The 19,863-nt window shown below is 41.5% G+C and overlaps 1 protein-coding gene across 1 annotated transcript in view; it reads right to left on the bottom strand.

The window, feature by feature from the left end:
* Window positions 1-2,514: 2,514 nt before the first annotated feature.
* The window catches only part of LOC142260445 (uncharacterized), a 56,562-nt gene continuing 39,213 nt past the window's right edge, over window positions 2,515-19,863 (bottom strand). The window contains exon 3 of the mRNA XM_075331922.1: window positions 2,515-3,941. Within this exon, the coding sequence (XP_075188037.1) occupies window positions 2,614-3,941 (1,328 nt within the window). The 3' untranslated portion in view covers window positions 2,515-2,613. The remainder of the gene's footprint in view (window positions 3,942-19,863) is intronic.

Here is a 19,863-nt window from a genome sequence, read left to right as displayed (position 1 = left end):
ATCTATTAGATGCGACAGTTCCGGGACTCTACCCGGCTTATCACGAATTGCCCTGGTGCTGTGGCAATCAGGGTAATAAGGAGTTAATGGCAGCAGCCCATAGCTGCCATTAAGTCCTAGGTTAATCATGGCAGGCGTCTATGAGACACATTTCATAATTAGCCTGTAAGTGAAAGTAAATAAACACATAAACCCGAAAAAATACTTTATTTGGATAAAAGGCAAAAAACACCCTCTTTCCCCACTTTATTAAAATCCCCAAATACCCCTCCAGTTCCGGCGTAATCCACGAGGTCCCGCGACGCATCCAGCTCTGCTACATGAAGCTGACAGGAGCAGCCGTAGAACACGACCGCTCTCTGTCAGCTCCACGCAGTAACTGAACTGAGTCGCGCTGTCAGCAGGGACGTCACTGAGGTAATGCCTGTGTGTGTGCGGTGATGATGGATGAGATAGTGCCTGCGTGTGCGGAGATGATGAGTGCGGTAGTGCCTGCGTGTGCCGTGATGATGGGGGTGCTCTCTCTCGGCTAGAAAAGTTAACGCAACGCGATATTTCACAGGAATCCGTTGCCTTTATTATCACACTATTTGCAAGGCATCCGTCACACAACGCAATGCAACGGATGCCGTTCAATGCAAGTGTGAAACTAGCCTAACTGCAAACAAAGGTTTCTGTACCAATTGCTAAGTGCTGTATTTCCATTGTATCAAATACTTATTTCACGTAATAAAATCTAAATTCATTATTTAAAGATCATGCAATGTAATTTTCTGTATTATTTCTTTATTCTGTCACAGTTGAAGTTACCTACAATAAAAGTTACAGCCCTCTCCATTCTTTGTAGGTGGGAAAATTTGCAAAATTGTTCACGTATCAAATTCGAATATTGTGAGAATAAGCTTCTTACCTTTTGATACAGCTTGAGTTGTATTTGAGGAAGGCAAGGTGGTTGGATCAGCGGTTCTCAGAAAAAGCTGTTCTGGCACCAGATTTATTGTTGCTACTCAGCATGGGACATATAAGATTTTGCGTGAGTGGTCCTAATTAAATTATAAAGATCATGTATGTATGTATAGAAGACACCCCTCTGAGACAATAAAGTATCAGAAGTAGCTCTCCCTTTGTCTCAAACAAATCAAAGATTACATCATCATCACTCATTTATATAAAGGCCCAGTCACACTAAACAACTTACCAGCGATCCCAACAACGATCCAACCTGATAGGGATCGCTGGTAAGTTGCTAGGAGGTTGCTGGTGAGATGTCACACTGCGACGCTCCAGCGATCCCACCAGCAACCTGACCTGGCAGGGATCGCTGGAGCGTGGCTACACGAGTTGCTGGTGAGCTCACCAGCAACCAGTGACCAGCCCCCAGCGCCGTGTGGAAGCGATGCTGCGCTTGGTAACTAAAGTAAATATCGGGTAACCAACCCGATATTTACCTTGGTTACCAGCGCACACCGCTTAGCGCTGGCTCCCTGCTCTCCTAGCTACAGTACACATGGGGTTAATTACCCAATGTGTACTGCAGCTACATGTGCAGAGAGCAGGGAGCAGCGCACACTGCTTAGCGCTGGCTCCCTGCTCTCCTAGCTACAGTACACATGGGGTTAATTACCCGATGTGTACTGCAGCTACATGTGCACAGAGCAGGAGCCGGCACTGACAGCTGAGAGCAGCGGAGGCTGGTAACGAAGGTAAATATCGGGTAACCATGGTAAGGGCTTCTTGGTTACCCGATGTTTACTGTGGTTACCAGCGTCTGCAGAAGCCGGCTCCTCCTCACTGCACATTCAGTTGTTGCTCGGTCGCTGTCACACACAACGATGTGTGCTTCACAGCGGGAGAGCAACAACTAAAAAATGGCCCAGGACATTCAGCAACAACCAACGACCTCACAGCAGGGGCCGGGTTGTTGATGGATGTCACATACAGCGACATCACTAGCAACATTGCTGTTACGTCACAAAGGTTGTTCGTTAGCAGCGATGTTGCTAGCGATGTTGCTTAGTGTGACTGGGCCTTTACACCAGGGGGGGACACAGTACTGGCTCTTACACAAAGACAAAATGGAGTGTAGATTTAAAAAAAATGGATTCTGCTCTCATTCAAGCAATATACAAATGGATGAATAAAGCGTACAGCTTGGCTATAACAAAAAAAAATAAATTTCTCCATCAAATTAAAAGTGTGTAAAAAGAAGAATGATTTGTAAACGGGCGGCACGGTGTCTCAGTGGTTAGCACTGCAGTCTTGCAGCGCTGGGGTCCTGGGTTCGAATCCCACCAAGGACAACAACTGCAAGGAGTTTGTATGTTCTCCCCATGTTTGCGTGGGTTTCCTCCGGGTACTCCAGTTTCCTCCCACATTCCAAAGACATACAGAGAGGGACCTTAGATTGGGAGCCCCAATGGGGACAGTGTGCCTGATGTATGGAAAGCGCTGCGGAATATGTTAGCGCTATATAAAAATAAAGATTTATTTTTTATTTTATTTTTAAATGATCCATTAGAAAAAGTACACAACCGTAATGACATCAAATGAACTCTTTATTAACAGATATTAATAGACTTTTACTATTTACTAAAACAGACAATCTATTCATGACTATGGCTTCACTCCTGTGTGAATTCTCTCATGTCTAATAAGAAGTAATTTCCAAGCAAAACATTTCCCACATTCTGAACATGAATATGGCTTCACTCCTGTGTGAATTCTCTCATGTTTAACAAGATTTGGTTTTAAAGCAAAACATTTTCCACATTCTGAACATGAATATGGTTTCACTCCTGTGTGAATTCTCTCATGTGTAATAAGATCTGATTTGACAGCAAAACATTTCTCACATTCTGCACATGAATATGGCTTCTCTCCTGTGTGAATTCTCTCATGTTTAACAAGATCTGATTTCTGAGCAAAACATTTCCCACATTTTGAACATGAATATGGCTTCTCTCCTGTGTGTATTCTCTCATGTGTAATAAGATTTGATTTCCGATCAAAACATTTCCCACATTCTGCACATGAATATGGCTTCTCTCCTGTGTGAATTCTCTCATGTTTAACACGATCTGATTTCTTAGCAAAACATTTCCCACATTCTGAACATGAATATGGCTTCTCTCCTGTGTGAATTCTCTCATGTGTAATAAGATTTGATTTCCGATAAAAACAATTCCCACATTCTGAACATGAATATGGCTTCACTCCTGTGTGAATTCTCTCATGTGTAACAAGATCTGATTTCTGAGCAAAATATTTCCCACATTCTGAACATGAATATGGCTTCTCTCCTGTGTGATTTCTCTCATGTGTAATGAGAGCTAATTTATGAGCAAAACATTGCTCACATTCTGAACATGAATATGGTTTCTCTCCTGTGTGAATTCTCAAATGTTTAACAAGATTTGGTTTTAAAGCAAAACATTTTCCACATTCTGAACATGAATATGGTTTCACTCCTGTGTGAATTCTCTCATGTGTAATAAGACCTGATTTGACAGCAAAACATTTCTCACATTCTGCACATGAATATGGCTTCTCTCCTGTGTGAATTCTCTCATGTGAAATAAGATTTGATTTCCGATCAAAACATTTCCCACATTCTGAACATGAATATGGCTTCTCTCCTGTGTGAATTCTCTCATGTGTAATAAGATTTGATTTCCGATCAAAACATTTCCCACATTCTGAACATGAATATGGCTTCTCTCCTGTGTGAATTCTCTCATGTGTAACAAGATTTGATTTCTGAGCAAAACATTTCCCACATTTTGAACATGAATATGGCTTCTCTCCTGTGTGATTTCTCTCATGTCTAATGAGTTTTGATTTCTGAGTAAAACATTTTTCACATTCTGAACATGAATATGGCTTCGCTTCTTTGTTACTTTCACTTCCCTTAGAATTCTGTGTGGAACTCCTTGTACCGTCATCTGCCATAAATAAAATTGAAGTTATAAGCTTTTAATACTATAACCTCAAACATACACAGACACACATAAATTCATACAAATTCCAAAGTGTGTAATGTTCTACTTTAAAAGGCCTATGTGACAGTAAATACCCAAAATGACATCATTTTAAAAACTGCACCCTTCAAAGTGCTCAAAACAACATTCAATAAAACATATCTACAAAAGCATATCCAGTGGCACTCAATAATATAAGGATACTTTGGCATTGCATTACTGCTGTAGAAATATTAGAAAAAAAGGGATTAATACATAGGTAATGAGAAAAATAAGTAAAACGACATAGGCATTGCATTACTGCTTTAGAGATATTTGCAAAGTGAGAGTCTTCGTTTATGTACAGGTAAAATAGATCTTTATACCGTGTTAGCCAGTAGAGAAAAAAAATTGTTTAAAAGAACTGAAGTCCTCAGTGCTTGATACCTTTTAATGGCTAACTGAAAAGATGGTAAGAATAGCAAGCTTTCGAGACTACTCAGGTCTCTTCTTCAGGCTCAATATAACACAAAATCTGAAGAGTCACATATTTATACACAACAGGACAGGACATAGAATGAGGCAGTAAATAAAATAAGTTATGTGAAGCAGAACTATCACTATGGCAAGAGGACAAACTGCTGTAGCCATAAATATTGTTGCAGTTCAGTGTGAAAGTTTTATTGACCTCTGATTGAGGTCTGGTCCAGGGCTGTGATGCCCCTGGATGGTCTGAGGAGTACATCTCTTAATTGATGTAAAAAGACATGAATCCATGAGACACATTCATTCCTGCTCTGAATGTGTCAAAGGTCATCATAAGTTTGTACAGACTCAAAAAGTTGATTCCAGAAATTATTGATAAAGATCAACTTGGTTTTGTCGAAGGGAGGCAAACCTCCGATGGAACAAGGAGGACTATCAACCTTGTTCATCAGATGGAAAAAAGCAAAACGCCATCCATACTGCTGGCGCTAGATGCTGAAAAGGCATTTGATCGCATAAACTGGCAGTATCTGAGGGCGACTCTGTCCAAATTTGGCTTCGAGGACAGTGTTATCAATACGGTTATGGCATTATACTCTAAACCGTCTGCAAGAGTATATGCCAATAACCAGTTATCTGCCCCCTTTGGTATCACCAACGGTACCCGCCAAGGCTGTCCTCTCTCCCCTCTCCTGTTTGTCCTCGCAATTGAACCCCTAGCTGAACTTATCAGAACCAATGATAAAATCAAAGGCATCCCTACAAAAACCAAACATCATAAAATTGGACTTTTTGCAGATGACATTATCCTCTCCCTTTCAGACCCAGCTCCCTCTGTTCTAGAATTGATTAAGGCCCTAGATAATTTCACAAAAATCTCATATTACAAACTAAACGCCAAAATATCCCAAATCCTCCAATTTCACCTCGATGACCACACTATTAGTCTAATCAAGACATGCTCTGCCTTTTCATGGGAAGACACCTCTATTACTTATTTAGGAATACAGATTACCAAAAATGTACAGAACATAGTAGATGTCAACACTGATCGACTAATTAATAGCATTACAATAGACTTTAAAACTTTCTTAAGATCAGAACTCTCATGGCTGGGGAGAATAGTTACTCTTAAAATGATGATCCTACCCAAAATACTCTACTTATTTAGATCCATCCCTCTCCATATCCCTATCAAGATCATAAACAAGCTACAAAAAACAATAAACGACTTCATTTGGGGTGGTAAGAGGGCAAGGGTCTCCAAAACTATTCTAACCAAACATAAGGTGAGGGGTGGGATTGGTGTTCCAAGTTTATTAGAATATTACAATGCTAATTTAATCAAACAAAGCCAACGTTGGGTGGGAGACTCATACACATTTCCCTGGGTCGATTTGGAATTATTTTTTAACAACTATCGTCCCCTTAAACATCTTATTTTATCCCATCTTTTCAACCCATCTCTCCCTTCACCTGATCCCCCCCACGTTGAGGGCCTCTATACAGGCATGGAAACACCTTGCTAACAAAACTCCTAAAATAAACAAATATAACCAAATTAGAAACTTTAGTCTCAACTTCCTAGCTATTATCGCAAACCAGAAGATACCGACCTCATGGCACAACTCAAAACTAAACAAAATAAGCGACATTCATGATGGTTTGGATTTCATCTCTTTTCTGGATATTAAAATTAAGCATAAAATACCCGACTCAGATTTTAAAACTCTTAGTTCCATCAGAGAATCCCTGCGTAAAATCCTTAATAATAACAATCCCCTCCCAGAGATAATTGATACATTATTCTGCAACCCAAATAGTGTGCCTATTTGGAAAAAACAAAAAATATATCAACATTTAATAGATCTAAATTTCGAGAAACTGAAATACATGCTGGATTGGGAGAAGGACCTAAAACAATCCTTTTCTGAAGAGAATTGGCAGATCGGTTTAAAAGCAACAAATTCCTCAACTATTTGCTCTTCTCTTTTAGAATCCCACTACAAACTTCTCACCCGATGGTATTTTACTCCACTCAGGCTCCACCAAATTAATAAAAACAACTCCTCCTCATGCTGGAGGAACTGTAACGGCTCCGGTAGCCTACTGCACATTTTCTGGGATTGCCCAATATTAACCCCTTCACGACCGCGGGCAGTAAAATTACGTCCTATTTTAACGTGACTTAACGACCAGGGACGTAATTTTATGGCCTAAACTTCATTTGATTGCCGTGGCCATAGCAACGGCTTTCAAATGATGTCCCCTGCTGTTTCTTACAGCAGGGGACCTTTGCTTGACCCCAGGGGGGGTGGCATCGCCACCCCCCATAGGCGATCGATGTGATTGGCTGTTCAAATCTGAACCGCCAACCACATCGTTCGCACTAATTTCGGCAAAAATAATGCCCAAATTAGTGCGATACTGTGAGATCCTGCTATGATCTATTGTAGCAGCTACAGCAGATCATAGCCGGATCTCTAACATGTCGCCCCCAGCCCCTGCAGCACTGATTGGAGCGATCGTGCTATGACGCGCAATCGCTCCAATCAGTGTGCAGTGGGGCGGTCTGATCTGCGGGTGGCCGCCCTCCCCAGGCCTGTCCTGGTCTGGGGACCCTCCCCCAACATGTCTGCAGTGTGGAGTGGCTGGTACTTTTGGTACCACGCCACCGCTGCTGCTGCCGCCGCCTCTGATGTCACCGCCGCTCCTGCTCCAATGGTAAGTATTCCGCTCCCGTAAAGGCCCCTGCGCGCTCCCGTGAAGGCCCCTGCCCGTGACCCCCCCGATCTGCCCCCCTACGCCCCGATCTGCCCCCCGGCATCCCGATCTGCTACCCACGCGATCTGCCTGCCTCCTCTGTCATCTCTATTCTGCTTCCAAGGTTCCTTCCTTCTGCCTTTGCTTCTCCGCCCCCTCTGCTCCCCCCTCTCCCCATCCCCCTCCGCCCCCCCCCTCTCCCCATCCCCCTCCGCCCCCCCCGACGTCCTCTTACCTGCCTTCACGGGTCATCCGAGGTCTTCACTGGCCCGATCACATCTGCCTCCATCGCTGGGTCCTTCTGCTGATCTGTCCAACGTCCTGCCTGCTGCTGGTGTAAAGCTGTCTATCTCACTGCCTTCTTCATCCGTCCGTGCGTCCCGCCAAGCGCTGATCAGGGATGCAGATAACGGATCGGCATCCCTGCTCAATTTTTGGCGTGACTTTTTTCCGTATTCGCGACGCTTTTTGTATCGCGCCCGTCCGTGCGTCCCGCCGAGCGCTGATCAGGGATGCAGATAACGGAACTGCATCCGTGGTCAGTTTTTGGCGTGACTTTTTTCCGTATTTGCGACGCTTTTTGTATCGCATCCGTCCGTGCGTCCCGCCAAGCGCTGATCAGGGATGCACATAACGGATCGGCATCCCTGCTCAATTTTTGGCGTGACTTTTTTCCGTATTTGCGATGCTTTTTGTATCGCATCCGTCCGTGCGTCCCGCCAAGTGCTGATCAGGGATGCACATAACGGATCTGCATCCCTGCTCAATTTTTGGCGTGACCTTTTTTTTTTCCGTATCCCCAACGCTTTTTGCATCTCATCCGACCGTGCGTCCTGCAGCGGCCGATCAGTGCACTGCGTCTGTGCGTTTGAAAAGTCAAATGGCGTTCCTTCTCTTCTGAACCCCACCATGTGCCAAAACAATTACTTTCCACCACATATGAGGTATCTGCGTACTCAGGAAAAATTGCACAATATGTTTTATGGTACAGTTTTTCCTGGTACCGTTGTAAAAAAAAAAAAAAGCTACCTGGTTGATACAAAAATTTTGTGGTTAAAAAAAAATAATAATTTTCACGGTTCAACGTTATCAACTTCTGTGGAGCCCCTGGGGGTACAAGGGGCTCACCAAACACCTAGATAAAGGGGTCTAGTTCCGAAATGGGGTAATTTGTGGGGGAGCTCCACTGTTTAGGCACCATAGGGGGTCTCCAAACGTGACATGGCGTCCGCTAATGATTCCAACCAATTTTGCTGTCAAATGGCGCTCCTTCTCTTCTGAGCCCCGCCATGCGCCCAAACAATTACTTTCCACCAGATATGAGGTATAGTCGTACTCAGGAAAAAATGCACTATAAATTTTATGGTGATTTTTTTGCTAATACCCTTGTGAAAAAAAAGCTACCTAGTTGAAGCAACAGTTTTGTGGTAAAAAAAATGTTTTTTCTTTTCATAGCTCAACGTTATAAACTTCTGTGAAGCCCCCAGGTGTTCAAAGTGCTCACCAAACATGTAGAAAAAATATTTGAGGGCTCTAGTTTCCAAAATGGGGTCATTTGTGGGGGAGCTCCATTGTTTAGGCACCTCAGGGGGTCTTCAAACCCGACATGGCGTCCGCTAATGAGTGCAGCTAATTTTGCACTCAAAAATTCAAATGGCGCTCCTTGCCTTCCGAGCACTGCCTTGTGTCCAAACATTTGATTTCCACCACATATGAGGTTTCTGCGTACTCAGGAGAAAATGCACAATACATTTTATGGTGCATTTTTTCCTGATACCCTTGTAGAAAAAAAAAGCTACCTAGTTGAAGCAACCGTTTTGTGGTAAAAAAAATTTTTTTTCTTTTCACGGTTCAACGTTATAAACTTCTGTGAAGCCCCCAGGTGTTCAAAGTGCTCACCAAACATCTAGAAAAATTATTTGAGGGTTCTAGTTTCCAAAATGGGGTCACTTGTGGGGGAGCTCCATTGTTTAGGCACCTCAGGGGGTCTTCAAACCCGACATGGCGTCCGCTAATGAGTGCAGCTAATTTTGCACTCAAAAATTCAAATGGCGCGCCTTCCCTTCCGAGCTCCGCTGTGCGCCCAAACAATTGATTTTTACCACATATGGGGTATCAGCGTACTCAGAAGAAAATGCACAATAAATTGTAGGGTGCACTTTCTCTTTTCACCCTTGTGAAAATGAAAATTTTATGGCTAAAGTAACATTTTTGTGTTAAAAAGTAAAATTTTAATTTTTTCCTTCAACATTGCTTTGGTTCCTGTGAAGCACCTAAAGGGTTAATAAACTTCTTGGATGTGGTTTTGAGCAGAGTGAGGAGTGCAGTTTTTAGAATGGGGTCACTTTTAGGTATTTTCTGTCACCTAGGTCTCTCAAAGTCACTTCAAATGTGATGTGGTCCCTAAAAAAAATTATTTTCTAAATTTTGTTGGAAAAATGAGAAATCGCTGATGACCTTTGACCCCTTCTAACTTCCTAACGAAAAAAAAATTTGTTTTGAAAATTGCGCTGATGTAAAGTATACAAGTGGGAAAGTTTATTTAGTAACTATTATGTGTGACATATCTCTCAGATTTATGGGCATAAATTTTCAAAGTTTGAAAATTGCGAAATTTTCAAAATTTTTGCAAAATTTCCAAAATTTTCACAAATAAACGCAAAAATTATCGGTTTAAATTTACCACTGACATGAAGTACAATATGTCACGAAAAAACAATCTCAGAATCGCCAGGATCCGTTGAAGCGTTCCAGAGTTATAACCTGTCAAAGTGACACTGGTCAGAATTGCAAAAAATGGCCCGGTCATTAGGGTGTTTTAGTGGCCGGGGGTGAAGGGGTTAAAACACCTCTGGATAGAAATATCCAAACTAATTAATCAAATCACCCATTCCAACATAGTTATTACCCCCAATTAGCTCTCCTCTCTCTAGACCTTGACCAGATTGATCCATCCTTCAAATTTATTATCCACATCTTCCTCACCACCAGATCCCTTTTTGCAGCCAACTGGAAAAATCCCCTCCCTCCATCTATTACACAACTTATTGAAGCATTAGCCCAACACAACAATTTTGAGAAACATTATGCCACTATTAACAATAATTTCCCTACATATTTCCGTCAGTGGAATCCATGGAATCAATATCACCAAGGCGTTACATGAGATCAGATGATCCTACTAATTGAATTCTAACATGTGGTTGTCTTTGTGTTCATCTTATTATTTAGCCTTCAGCTCGGGTTTTCTTATAATACTGAAATCCTCTAGACGTTGACAAATGTGATATATTTCATAGTTCTCAATTATAACTGTTGTATATGTTTAATCCTCATATTCTCTCTCATATTGCAACCAACTTATTAGATGTTCTCCTTTTCCCAGTTTCCCTCCCTTTTTCCTTCCCTCTCTTGCCAGTTTCCCCAATAAAAATTTCACTTCTCTCCTCAACCCCATACTCCTCTTCCTATCCTTACTCCCTTTCCCATTTCTATAGTACTTAAATGGTAAGATTATAGAACATAAGAATGATTAATGCAATGACAATACAACTCCTTCAAATTTCTACTTCCCCACAAATTTTCAAAATAAAAAATATTTTAACCCCATAGCGACGGCCTAACGTCTCAAGACGTCGGAAAAACAGGGTACTTATTCTGTTCCGACGTCTTGAGACGTCAGGCCGGAAAAAGCTTGTAGCGCCCCCCAGTGACAAAAAATCTCGGGGGTTTCAGCTACCGGGGGTAGCTGAGACCCCCAAGATTATGAATCGGGGTGGTTTTTTTGGACCCCGATAATGTGATCGCCGGTATACACCGTATACCGACGTACACATAAAAAAAAAAAAAAAAAATGGCAAATAATACTGATTTCTTTCTCGTCTGACATGATCAAACATGTCAGATGATAAAGAAATATAATCCTCTAGTGCCCCCAAAGCCCCCGGTACCGGAGAAATCAACCCCCACCACCCCAACCCCCACCGGACATCCAAAATGGCGCCGATGCGCGCCGACAACTGCCGCCGCCGCCGACTCTGCATTCATTTCCCTCCGATCTGAAATGATGAAACATTTCAGATCGGAGGGAAATGTCCTCCCCCTGACCCCTCCTCCGGTACACCGGAGATCTCTGGTCCCCCGGAGCACCCTCCGGTTCTCTGTTTCTGCTGTATAGGTACCCAAGGGGCCTGCTAATGTGACATGGTGCCCGCAATTTATTTCAACTTTTCCAGAATTCAAATGGTGCTCCTTCCATTCCAAGCCGTCCCATTTATCCAAACAGAGGTTTTTGGCCACATGTGGGGTATCCCTGTGCTCATAAGACATTGGATAACAACCTCTTGGGTCCACGGTTTGTTGTTGCCTCTTGAAAAAGTAAGAAATTTGATAATAAAGCAACATTTTTGTGAAAAAAATGAAAATTTTCAATATGGCAACCTAAGCTTATCAAATTCTGTGAAGTACTCTTGGATTCAAACTGCTCAATATACACCTAGATAAAAGCCTTGAAGTGTCTTGTTTCCAGAATGGGGTCACTTGTTGGGGACCTCCACTGTTTAGGTACCTTAGGGGCTTTCCAAATGCAACATAGCGTCCGCTAATGATTCCAGCCAATTGTGCAGTCAAATGGCGCTCCTTCCCTTCCGAGCCCTGCTGTGCACCCAAACAGTTGATTTCCACCACACATAAGGTATCAGCATACTCAGGAGAAATTGCACAATAAATTTTATGCTGAATTTTTTCCTTTTACACTTGTAAAAAAAAAGCTACCTGGTTGAAGTAACAATTTTGTGGTAAAAATGTATTTTTTTTTTCACAGCTCAACCTTATAAACTTCTGTGAAGCACCTGGGGTTCAGGGTACTCACCAAACATCTAGATAAATTCCTTGTGGGGTCTATTTTCCGAAATGTGGCCACATGTTGAGGAGCTTCACTGTATAGGCACCTCAGGGGCTCTCCTAATGCAACATGGTGTCCGCTATTGATTCCAGACAATTTTGCAGTCAAATGGCAGTCCTTCCCTTCCGAGCCCCGCCGTGTGCCCAAACAGTTGATTTCCACCACATATAAGGTATCGCCAAACTCAGGAGAAATTGCACAATACATTTCATGGTGACTTTTTTCCTGTTACCCTTGTGAACAAAAAAGCTACCTGGTTGAAATAACAATTTTGTGGTAAAATTTTATTTTTTTATTTTTATGGTTCAACGTTATAAAATTCTGTGAAGCACCTGGGGGTTCAGGGTACTCACCAAACATCTAGATAAATTCCTTGAGGGGCCTAGTTTCCAAAATGGGGTCACTTGTGTGGGGTTTCTGCTGTGTAGGTACCTTAGGGGACCTCCAAATGCGACATGGTGCCCGCAATCTTTTTCAGCCAAATTTCCTTTCCAAAATTCAAATATTGTTCCTTCCGTTCCAAGCCCTCCCATTTGTCCACACAAAGGTTTCAGACCACATGTGAGGTATCACCGCGCTCATAAAAAAGTGGGTAACAAACCTTGAGGTCAAATTTTTGGAATTACCTCTTGAAAAAGTGAGAAAATTGATGCTAAAGCAACATTTTTGAGAAAATTATTAAAATTTTCAATATGACAACGTAACGTTAACAAAATCTGTGAAGTCCCTGTGGATCCAAAATGCTCACTATACCCCTAGATAGAAGCCTTGAGGGGTCTAGTTTCCAAATGGCGTCACTTGTGAGGGGTTTCTTCTGTTTAGGTACCTTAGCGGACCTGTAAATGCAACATGGTGCCCGCAATCTATTTCAGCCAAATTTGCTTTCCAAAATTCAAATATTGCTCCTTCTGTTCCGAGCCCTCCCATTTGTCCAAACAGAGGTTTCTGACCACATGTGGGGTATCAGTGCGTTCATAAAGTGGGGAACAAGTTTTGTGGTCCATTTTGTTCTGTTATTTCTTCTAAATGTGAATAAATTTGGGTTAGAGCAACATTTTTAGGTAAAATTTAATTTTTGCTTTTTTTTCATTCCACATTGCTTTTGTTCATGTGAAGCACCTGAAGGGTTAATAAACTTCTTGAATGTGGTTTTGAGTACTTTGGGGGGTGAAGTTTTTAGAATGGTGTCACTTTGGGTATTTTCTGTCATCTAGGCCTATCGAAGTCACTTCAAATATGATGTGGTCCCTAAAAAATGGTTTTGTAAATTTTGATGTAAAAATGAGAAATCGCTGATAAACTTTGAACTCTTCTAACTTCCTAACAAAAAAAAAAATTTGTTTCCAAAATTGTGCTCATGTAAAGTAGACATGTGGGAAATGTTATTTATTAACTATTTTGTGTCACAGAAATCTCTGGTTTAACGGTATAAAAATTCAAAAGTTGAAAATTGCTAAATTTTTCAAAATTTTTGCCAAAATTCAATTTTTTTCATAAATAAACGCAAAAAATATTGTCCTACATTTGGTACCAACATGAAGTCCAATATGTGACGAAAAAACAATCTCAGAATCACCGGGCTCCGTTGAAGCGTTCCAGAGTTATAACCTCATGAAGTGACACTGGTCAGAATTGCAAAATTTGGTCTGGTCATTAAGGTGAAAATTAGCTCCGTCACTAAGGGGTTAAATCATAAGTTTGTACTCCCATAGTCTCCTATCGCTCTGGGACTTGAATTTACCTTTCAATACCAGCAATTTCATGTCCATGATGCTGTGGTCTGGGTTACAAAAATGTTTGGCCACAGGTAGATCTATCCTTTTTTCTCTAATTGTGTGGCGGTGAGAATTCATCCTCTTCCTGAGCTGTTGTCCGGTCTCCCCTACATACAGACCCCAGTTGGACATTTAGTACATATAATTAAGTACACCACATTGGTTGTGGTGCAGCTGAAGGTACCTGGGATCTTGTAGTCCTGATGTGATCTGGGAATCTTTATCTTGTCCGTTGTCAATATAAATGGACAGGTCTTACATTTTTTTCTGGTTGAAGGGAAGTGTTCTTGTTGTTGTTGGAGAGGACAGGGAGCTTCTGACAATGAAGCTTCTTCGATTTGGGGGCTGTCTAAAACACAGAAGTGGGGGGGCTGGAAAAATAGATTTTAACCGGGCATCTTTTTGCAGTAATGGTTGTAGTTTCCGTGTAGCTCCTCTTAACACCTCCAGATGTGGATTGTGATTGCAAGAGGGACCCGGTTGTTTTCTTCTTTAGTTTTATAATGTAGGAGATTGTTTCTTGATATTCTCGTGGCTCTTGTAATCTGGTCTTCAATTGTTCTTGGGTGGTAGCCTTGATTCAGAAAGGTCTTTCTGAGGCCCTCAAGGTGATTGTCTCTATCTGTACTGTTGGAACATATCCGATTGTACCGGATAGCCTGGCTGTATACAATAGTTTGTGTGTTTTCGATGAAAACGGTCCCATTTCAGGTATGTTGGACGGTCAATTGGCTTCTTGTACAGGGATGTCTATATTTCATTGTTCCGTAGTTTAAGGATGGTGTCCAAGAAGTTGATTTCAGTGCAGGAGTAGAGTGTTAGGTTGATGGTGGGATGAAACGGATTAAAGTGTTCATGGAAGGTCTTCAGCTGCTCCTCAGACTCTGTCCAGATGATTAAAATATTGTTAATGTAATGGTAGTAGGCCAGAGACCTGATAGGACAAGAGGATAAAAAGTCACTCTCAAGCTTGGCCATGAAAAGATTTGCATATTGTGGTGCCATTTTGCTTCCCATTGCAGTCCCAGTCTCCTGTAGATATATCTTATTGTCAAATGCAAAGTAATTATGGGCGAGGATGAATTTTGTAAGCTTCACTACAGAATCGGCATCAGTTCCTGTATTTTCCAGGAAGACTTTGCAGGCATTCAATCGATCCTGGTGTGGAATATTAGAGTACAAGGATTCCACATCCATAGTGGCAAGGATGGTTGCCTGTGGTAGAGAACCTATTGCTGATAGTTTTCTCAATAGGTCAGTAGTGTCCAGGATGTATCCCTTACCAAGGGTTTAAGGATACCCTCTAGCCATCCAGAGACCTGTTCAGTGAGGGTGCCCACACATGAAATGATGGGTCTTCCTGGATTTCCAGATTTGTGAATTTTGGGAAGCATGTAGAATGTGCCTATTCTTGGACTTCCCGGTATCAGTTCATCAGCTGTTGACGATATGTCAGGCAGACAAGAGACCAACTTCTTTTTTTTTTTTTTTTTTAAATCAGATACATTTTTATTGCATTTTAAAACTTTCATAAACATAATAAAAAATTGTGAGGATAGTCCTCACACATACCCCTCTCATCCTCTTCCGGTCGACAGTCTCACCCCTCCACTCTCTACATCCCTCTTTATTCACATAATGACCTGCCCTCCTTATTTCTCAGCCTCTGCGGTCTTTCCTTTCCTACCTATAGTCTAAATATCCTATCTTTCAGATGATCAAATGACGCTAATCCTGGAAAGTCCAGCCACTTGCTCCAGATCTTCTCATATTGAGTTCTCCTTCCCCTTTTAATATAAACATTTTTCTCCATATAAATAATATAATTCACTTTTTCAACAAATTCCTTACGTGTCGGTGCTTTTTCAGATAGCCAATACAAGGCAATTAGTTTCCTTGCTGCATACAACAATTGTGCCACTGCCAGCTTCTCATGTTCATCCACCCCCACTTCATCCACTTAGCCCAGCACACACACCAGCGGGTTTCTGGGTAGGGCCACTTGCATCACTGATTGAATTTAACACTGTGATCCAGAACCCTTGTAAACACAGGCATTCCCACAACATGTGCATGATCCCTGCTTCTTCCAAGGTACATTTTGGACACTTGGAATCTGTTCTCACTCCCACTTTCTTCATCCACACGGGGGTTCTATATACTCTGTATATAACATATAATTGCGATAGCCGTTTTGCCTCGCTCAGAGATATTTTGATGACATATTGCAAAATAGACTCCCATTTCTCCTCCCCAATTTCTCCCAAATCTTCCACCCACCTTGCATATGCCCCAATTTGTTGCCTCCCAACCAACATGGACAGAAGTCCCCCGTAGACCATCGATATACATCCTGACGTCCCTCTCTGCGTCCCTAATATATTAATTACACTATCTGATTGTATAACAATTGGTGTTATTCTGTTCTGCGATTCACATGCGTGACGTAGCTGCAAGTATTTATAAAACATACTATGTCCCAGTGGGAAGTCTTTTAGCAGTACTTCAAAAGTCTTAAATATGTTTCCATCCATCACTTGGGAGAGGTACCAGATACCAATTCTCCTCCATTGCCCAAATTCTTTAAGGGATAAACATTCCGGAATTTTTATCCCTTAAAGAATTTGGGCAATGGAGGAGAATTGGTATCTGGTACCTCTCCCAAGTGATGGATGGAAACATATTTAAGACTTTTGAAGTACTGCTAAAAGACTTCCCACTGGGACATAGTATCATAGTATCATAGTATCATAGTTTTTAAGGTTGAAGGGAGACTCTAAGTCCATCTAGTTCAACCCGTAGCCTAACATGTTGATCCAGAGGAAGGCAAAAAAAAAACCCCAATGTGGCAAACAAGTTCCAATGGGGAAAAAATTTCCTTCCTGACTCCACATCCGGCAATCAGACTAGTTCCCTGGATCAATACCCTGTCATAAAATCTAATATACATAACTGGTAATATTACATTTTTCAAGAAACGCATCCAGGCTCTGCTTAAATGTTAGTAGTGAATCACTCATTACAACATCATGCGGCAGAGAGTTCCATAGTCTCACTGCTCGTACAGTAAAGAATCCTCGTCTGTGATTATGATTAAACCTTCTTTCCTCAAGACGTAGCGGATGCCCCCGTGTTCCAGTCGCAGGCCTAGGTGTAAAAAGATCTTTGGAAAGGTCTCTGTACTGTCCCCTCATATATTTATACATTGTGATTAGATCCCCCCTAAGCCTTCGTTTTTCCAAACTAAATAACCCCAAGTTTAATAACCTGTCTTGGTATTGCAGCCCACCCATTCCTCTAATAATCTTGGTCGCTCTTCTCTGCACCCTCTCCAGTTCAGCTATGTCCTTCTTATATATCGGTGACCAGAATTGTACACAGTATTCTAAGTGCGGTCGCACTAGTGACTTGTACAGAGGTAGAAGTACATTTTTTTCATGAACACTTATACCTCTTTTAATACATCCCATTATTTTATTAGCCCTGGCAGCAGCTGCCTGACACTGTCCACTAAAGTGAAGTTTACCATCCACCCATACACCCAAGTCTTTTTCTGTGTCTGTTTTACCCAGTGTTCTACAATTAAGTACATAATCATAAATGTTATTTCCTCTACCCAAGTGCATGACCTTACATTTATCTACATTAAACTTCAATTGCCACTTCTCAGCCCAATCCTCCAATTTACATAAATCTCCCTGTAATATAAAATTATCCTCCTCTGTATTGATTACCCTGCAGAGTTTAGTATCATCTGCAAATATTGAAATTCTACTCCGCATGCCCCCAACAAGGTCATTTATAAATATGTTGAAAAGAAGCGGGCCCAATACTGACCCCTGTGGTACCCCACTATGAACTGAGACCCAGTCCGAGTACGTACCATTAATAACCACCCTTTGTTTCCTATCACTGAGCCAGTTTTTAACCCAGTTACACATATTTTCCCCTATCCCCATTATTCTCATTTTATGTACCAACCTTTTGTGTGGCACCGTATCAAAAGCTTTTGAAAAGTCCATATACACAACATCCACTGCATTTCCCTGGTCCAGACTTGAACTTACCTCTTCATAGAAACTGATCAAATTAGTTTGACAGGATCGATCCCTCATAAACCCATGTTGATACTCTGTCATAAGGTTATTTTTCTTGAGATACTCCAGTATAGCATCTCTCAAGAATCCCTCAAGGATTTTACCAACCGTAGAGGTTAAACTTACCGGCCTATAATTTCCCGGCTCAGTTTTTGTCCCCTTTTTGAATATTGGCACCACATTTGCTATGCGCCAGTCCTGCGGTACCGACCCTGTTATTATGGAATCTGAGAAGATTAAAAATAATGGTCTATCTATCACAGAACTCAATTCCTGTAGTACTCTGGGGTGTATGCCATCCGGGCCCGGAGATTTGTCAACCTTAGTGATTTCGAGGCGGCGGCGTACTTCCTGCTGGGTTAAGCAGGTAATATTCAAGGGTGAATTTATGGTATCACTGGTCATGTCATCTGCCATGGCATTTTCTTGTATAAAAACCGTAGAAAAAAAGTCATTCAGCAGGTTGGCTTTACCCTCATCCCCTTCCACCATTTCACCAAGACTATTTTTAAGGGGGTCAACACTATCGCTTTTCAGTTTTTTACTGTTTATGTAGTTAAAGAATATTTTAGGATTATTTTTACTTTCTCTCGCAATGAGTCTCTCTGTCTCAAACTTAGCTAACTTAATTTGCTTTTTACATATTTTATTTAATTTTCTATAATTATATAATGCCTCATCACTACCTACCCTCTTTAATTCTTTTAAGGCTGTTTTTCTTTTATTGCTTCCCTTACAGCTCTATTTAGCCATAGGGGTTTCCTCCTATTTCTAGCATGTTTGTTCCCATAGGGTATATTTTCTGCACAAGCCCTATTCAGGATGCTCATAAAAGTCTCCCATTTGCTTTGTGTACTTTTATTACTTAGTACATCATCCCAGTTTATTGCACTAAGAACATCTCTCAACCGTTTAAAATTTGCTTTCCTGAAGTTTAGTGTCCTTGTAGCCCCTCTACTAGACATCTTACTAAAGAATACATGAAAACTTATTATTTTGTGATCACTATTCCCCAAGTAACCCCCAACTTGTATATTTGATATGCGGTCTGGCCTATTGGTTAGTACAAGGTCTAGTAGTGCTCCCCCTCTTGTGGGGTCCTGTACCATTTGTGAAAGGTAATTATCTTTCATTGTTATCAAAAATCTATTTCCTTTGCTGGAACTGCAAGTTTCTGTTCCCCAATTTATATCAGGATAGTTAAAGTCCCCCATAATAATTACCTCTCCAAGACTCGCTGCTTTATCAATTTGCTTTATGAGGAGATTCTCTACCTCTTCCATAATATTCGGCGTCTTATAACATACCCCTATCAGTATTTTATTATTCATTCTCCCACCCCTTATCTCCACCCATAGGGACTCTACATTCTCAGTACCCTCACATATGTTGTCACGCAGGATGGGTTTTAAGGATGATTTTACATATAGACACACACCTCCCCCTCGCTTATTTGTACGGTCATTCCTGAATAGGCTATAACCCTGTAAATTAACAGCCCAGTCATAGCTCTCATCCAGCCATGTCTCTGATATCCCCACTATATCATAATTTTCTTCCAACAATATTAATTCTAATTCCTCCACCTTATTTGTGAGGCTTCGGGCATTAGTGTACATGCACGTTACGTATGACTCTGTACCTGTATTCCTGCTTACTGTATTAACTGTCCTAACCCTTCCCCCCGTACCACCCCCAATTTCATTACTTGTGCCCTGGTCACTATCTGCACTACATTCCCCTTCTATAAAGTGAATACCCTCGCCCCCCATTCCTATGTTTTATAAATACTTGCAGCTACGTCACGCATGTGAATCGCAGAACAGAATAACACCAATTGTTATACAATCAGATAGTGTAATTAATATATTAGGGACGCAGAG

Source organism: Anomaloglossus baeobatrachus, unplaced genomic scaffold (assembly GCF_048569485.1).
Source record: "Anomaloglossus baeobatrachus isolate aAnoBae1 unplaced genomic scaffold, aAnoBae1.hap1 Scaffold_106, whole genome shotgun sequence".
NCBI classification, from domain to species: Eukaryota; Metazoa; Chordata; class Amphibia; order Anura; family Aromobatidae; genus Anomaloglossus; species Anomaloglossus baeobatrachus.
The sequence above is the reverse complement of the archived record's forward strand: the minus strand, read 5'-3'. Positions and strand labels throughout refer to the sequence as shown.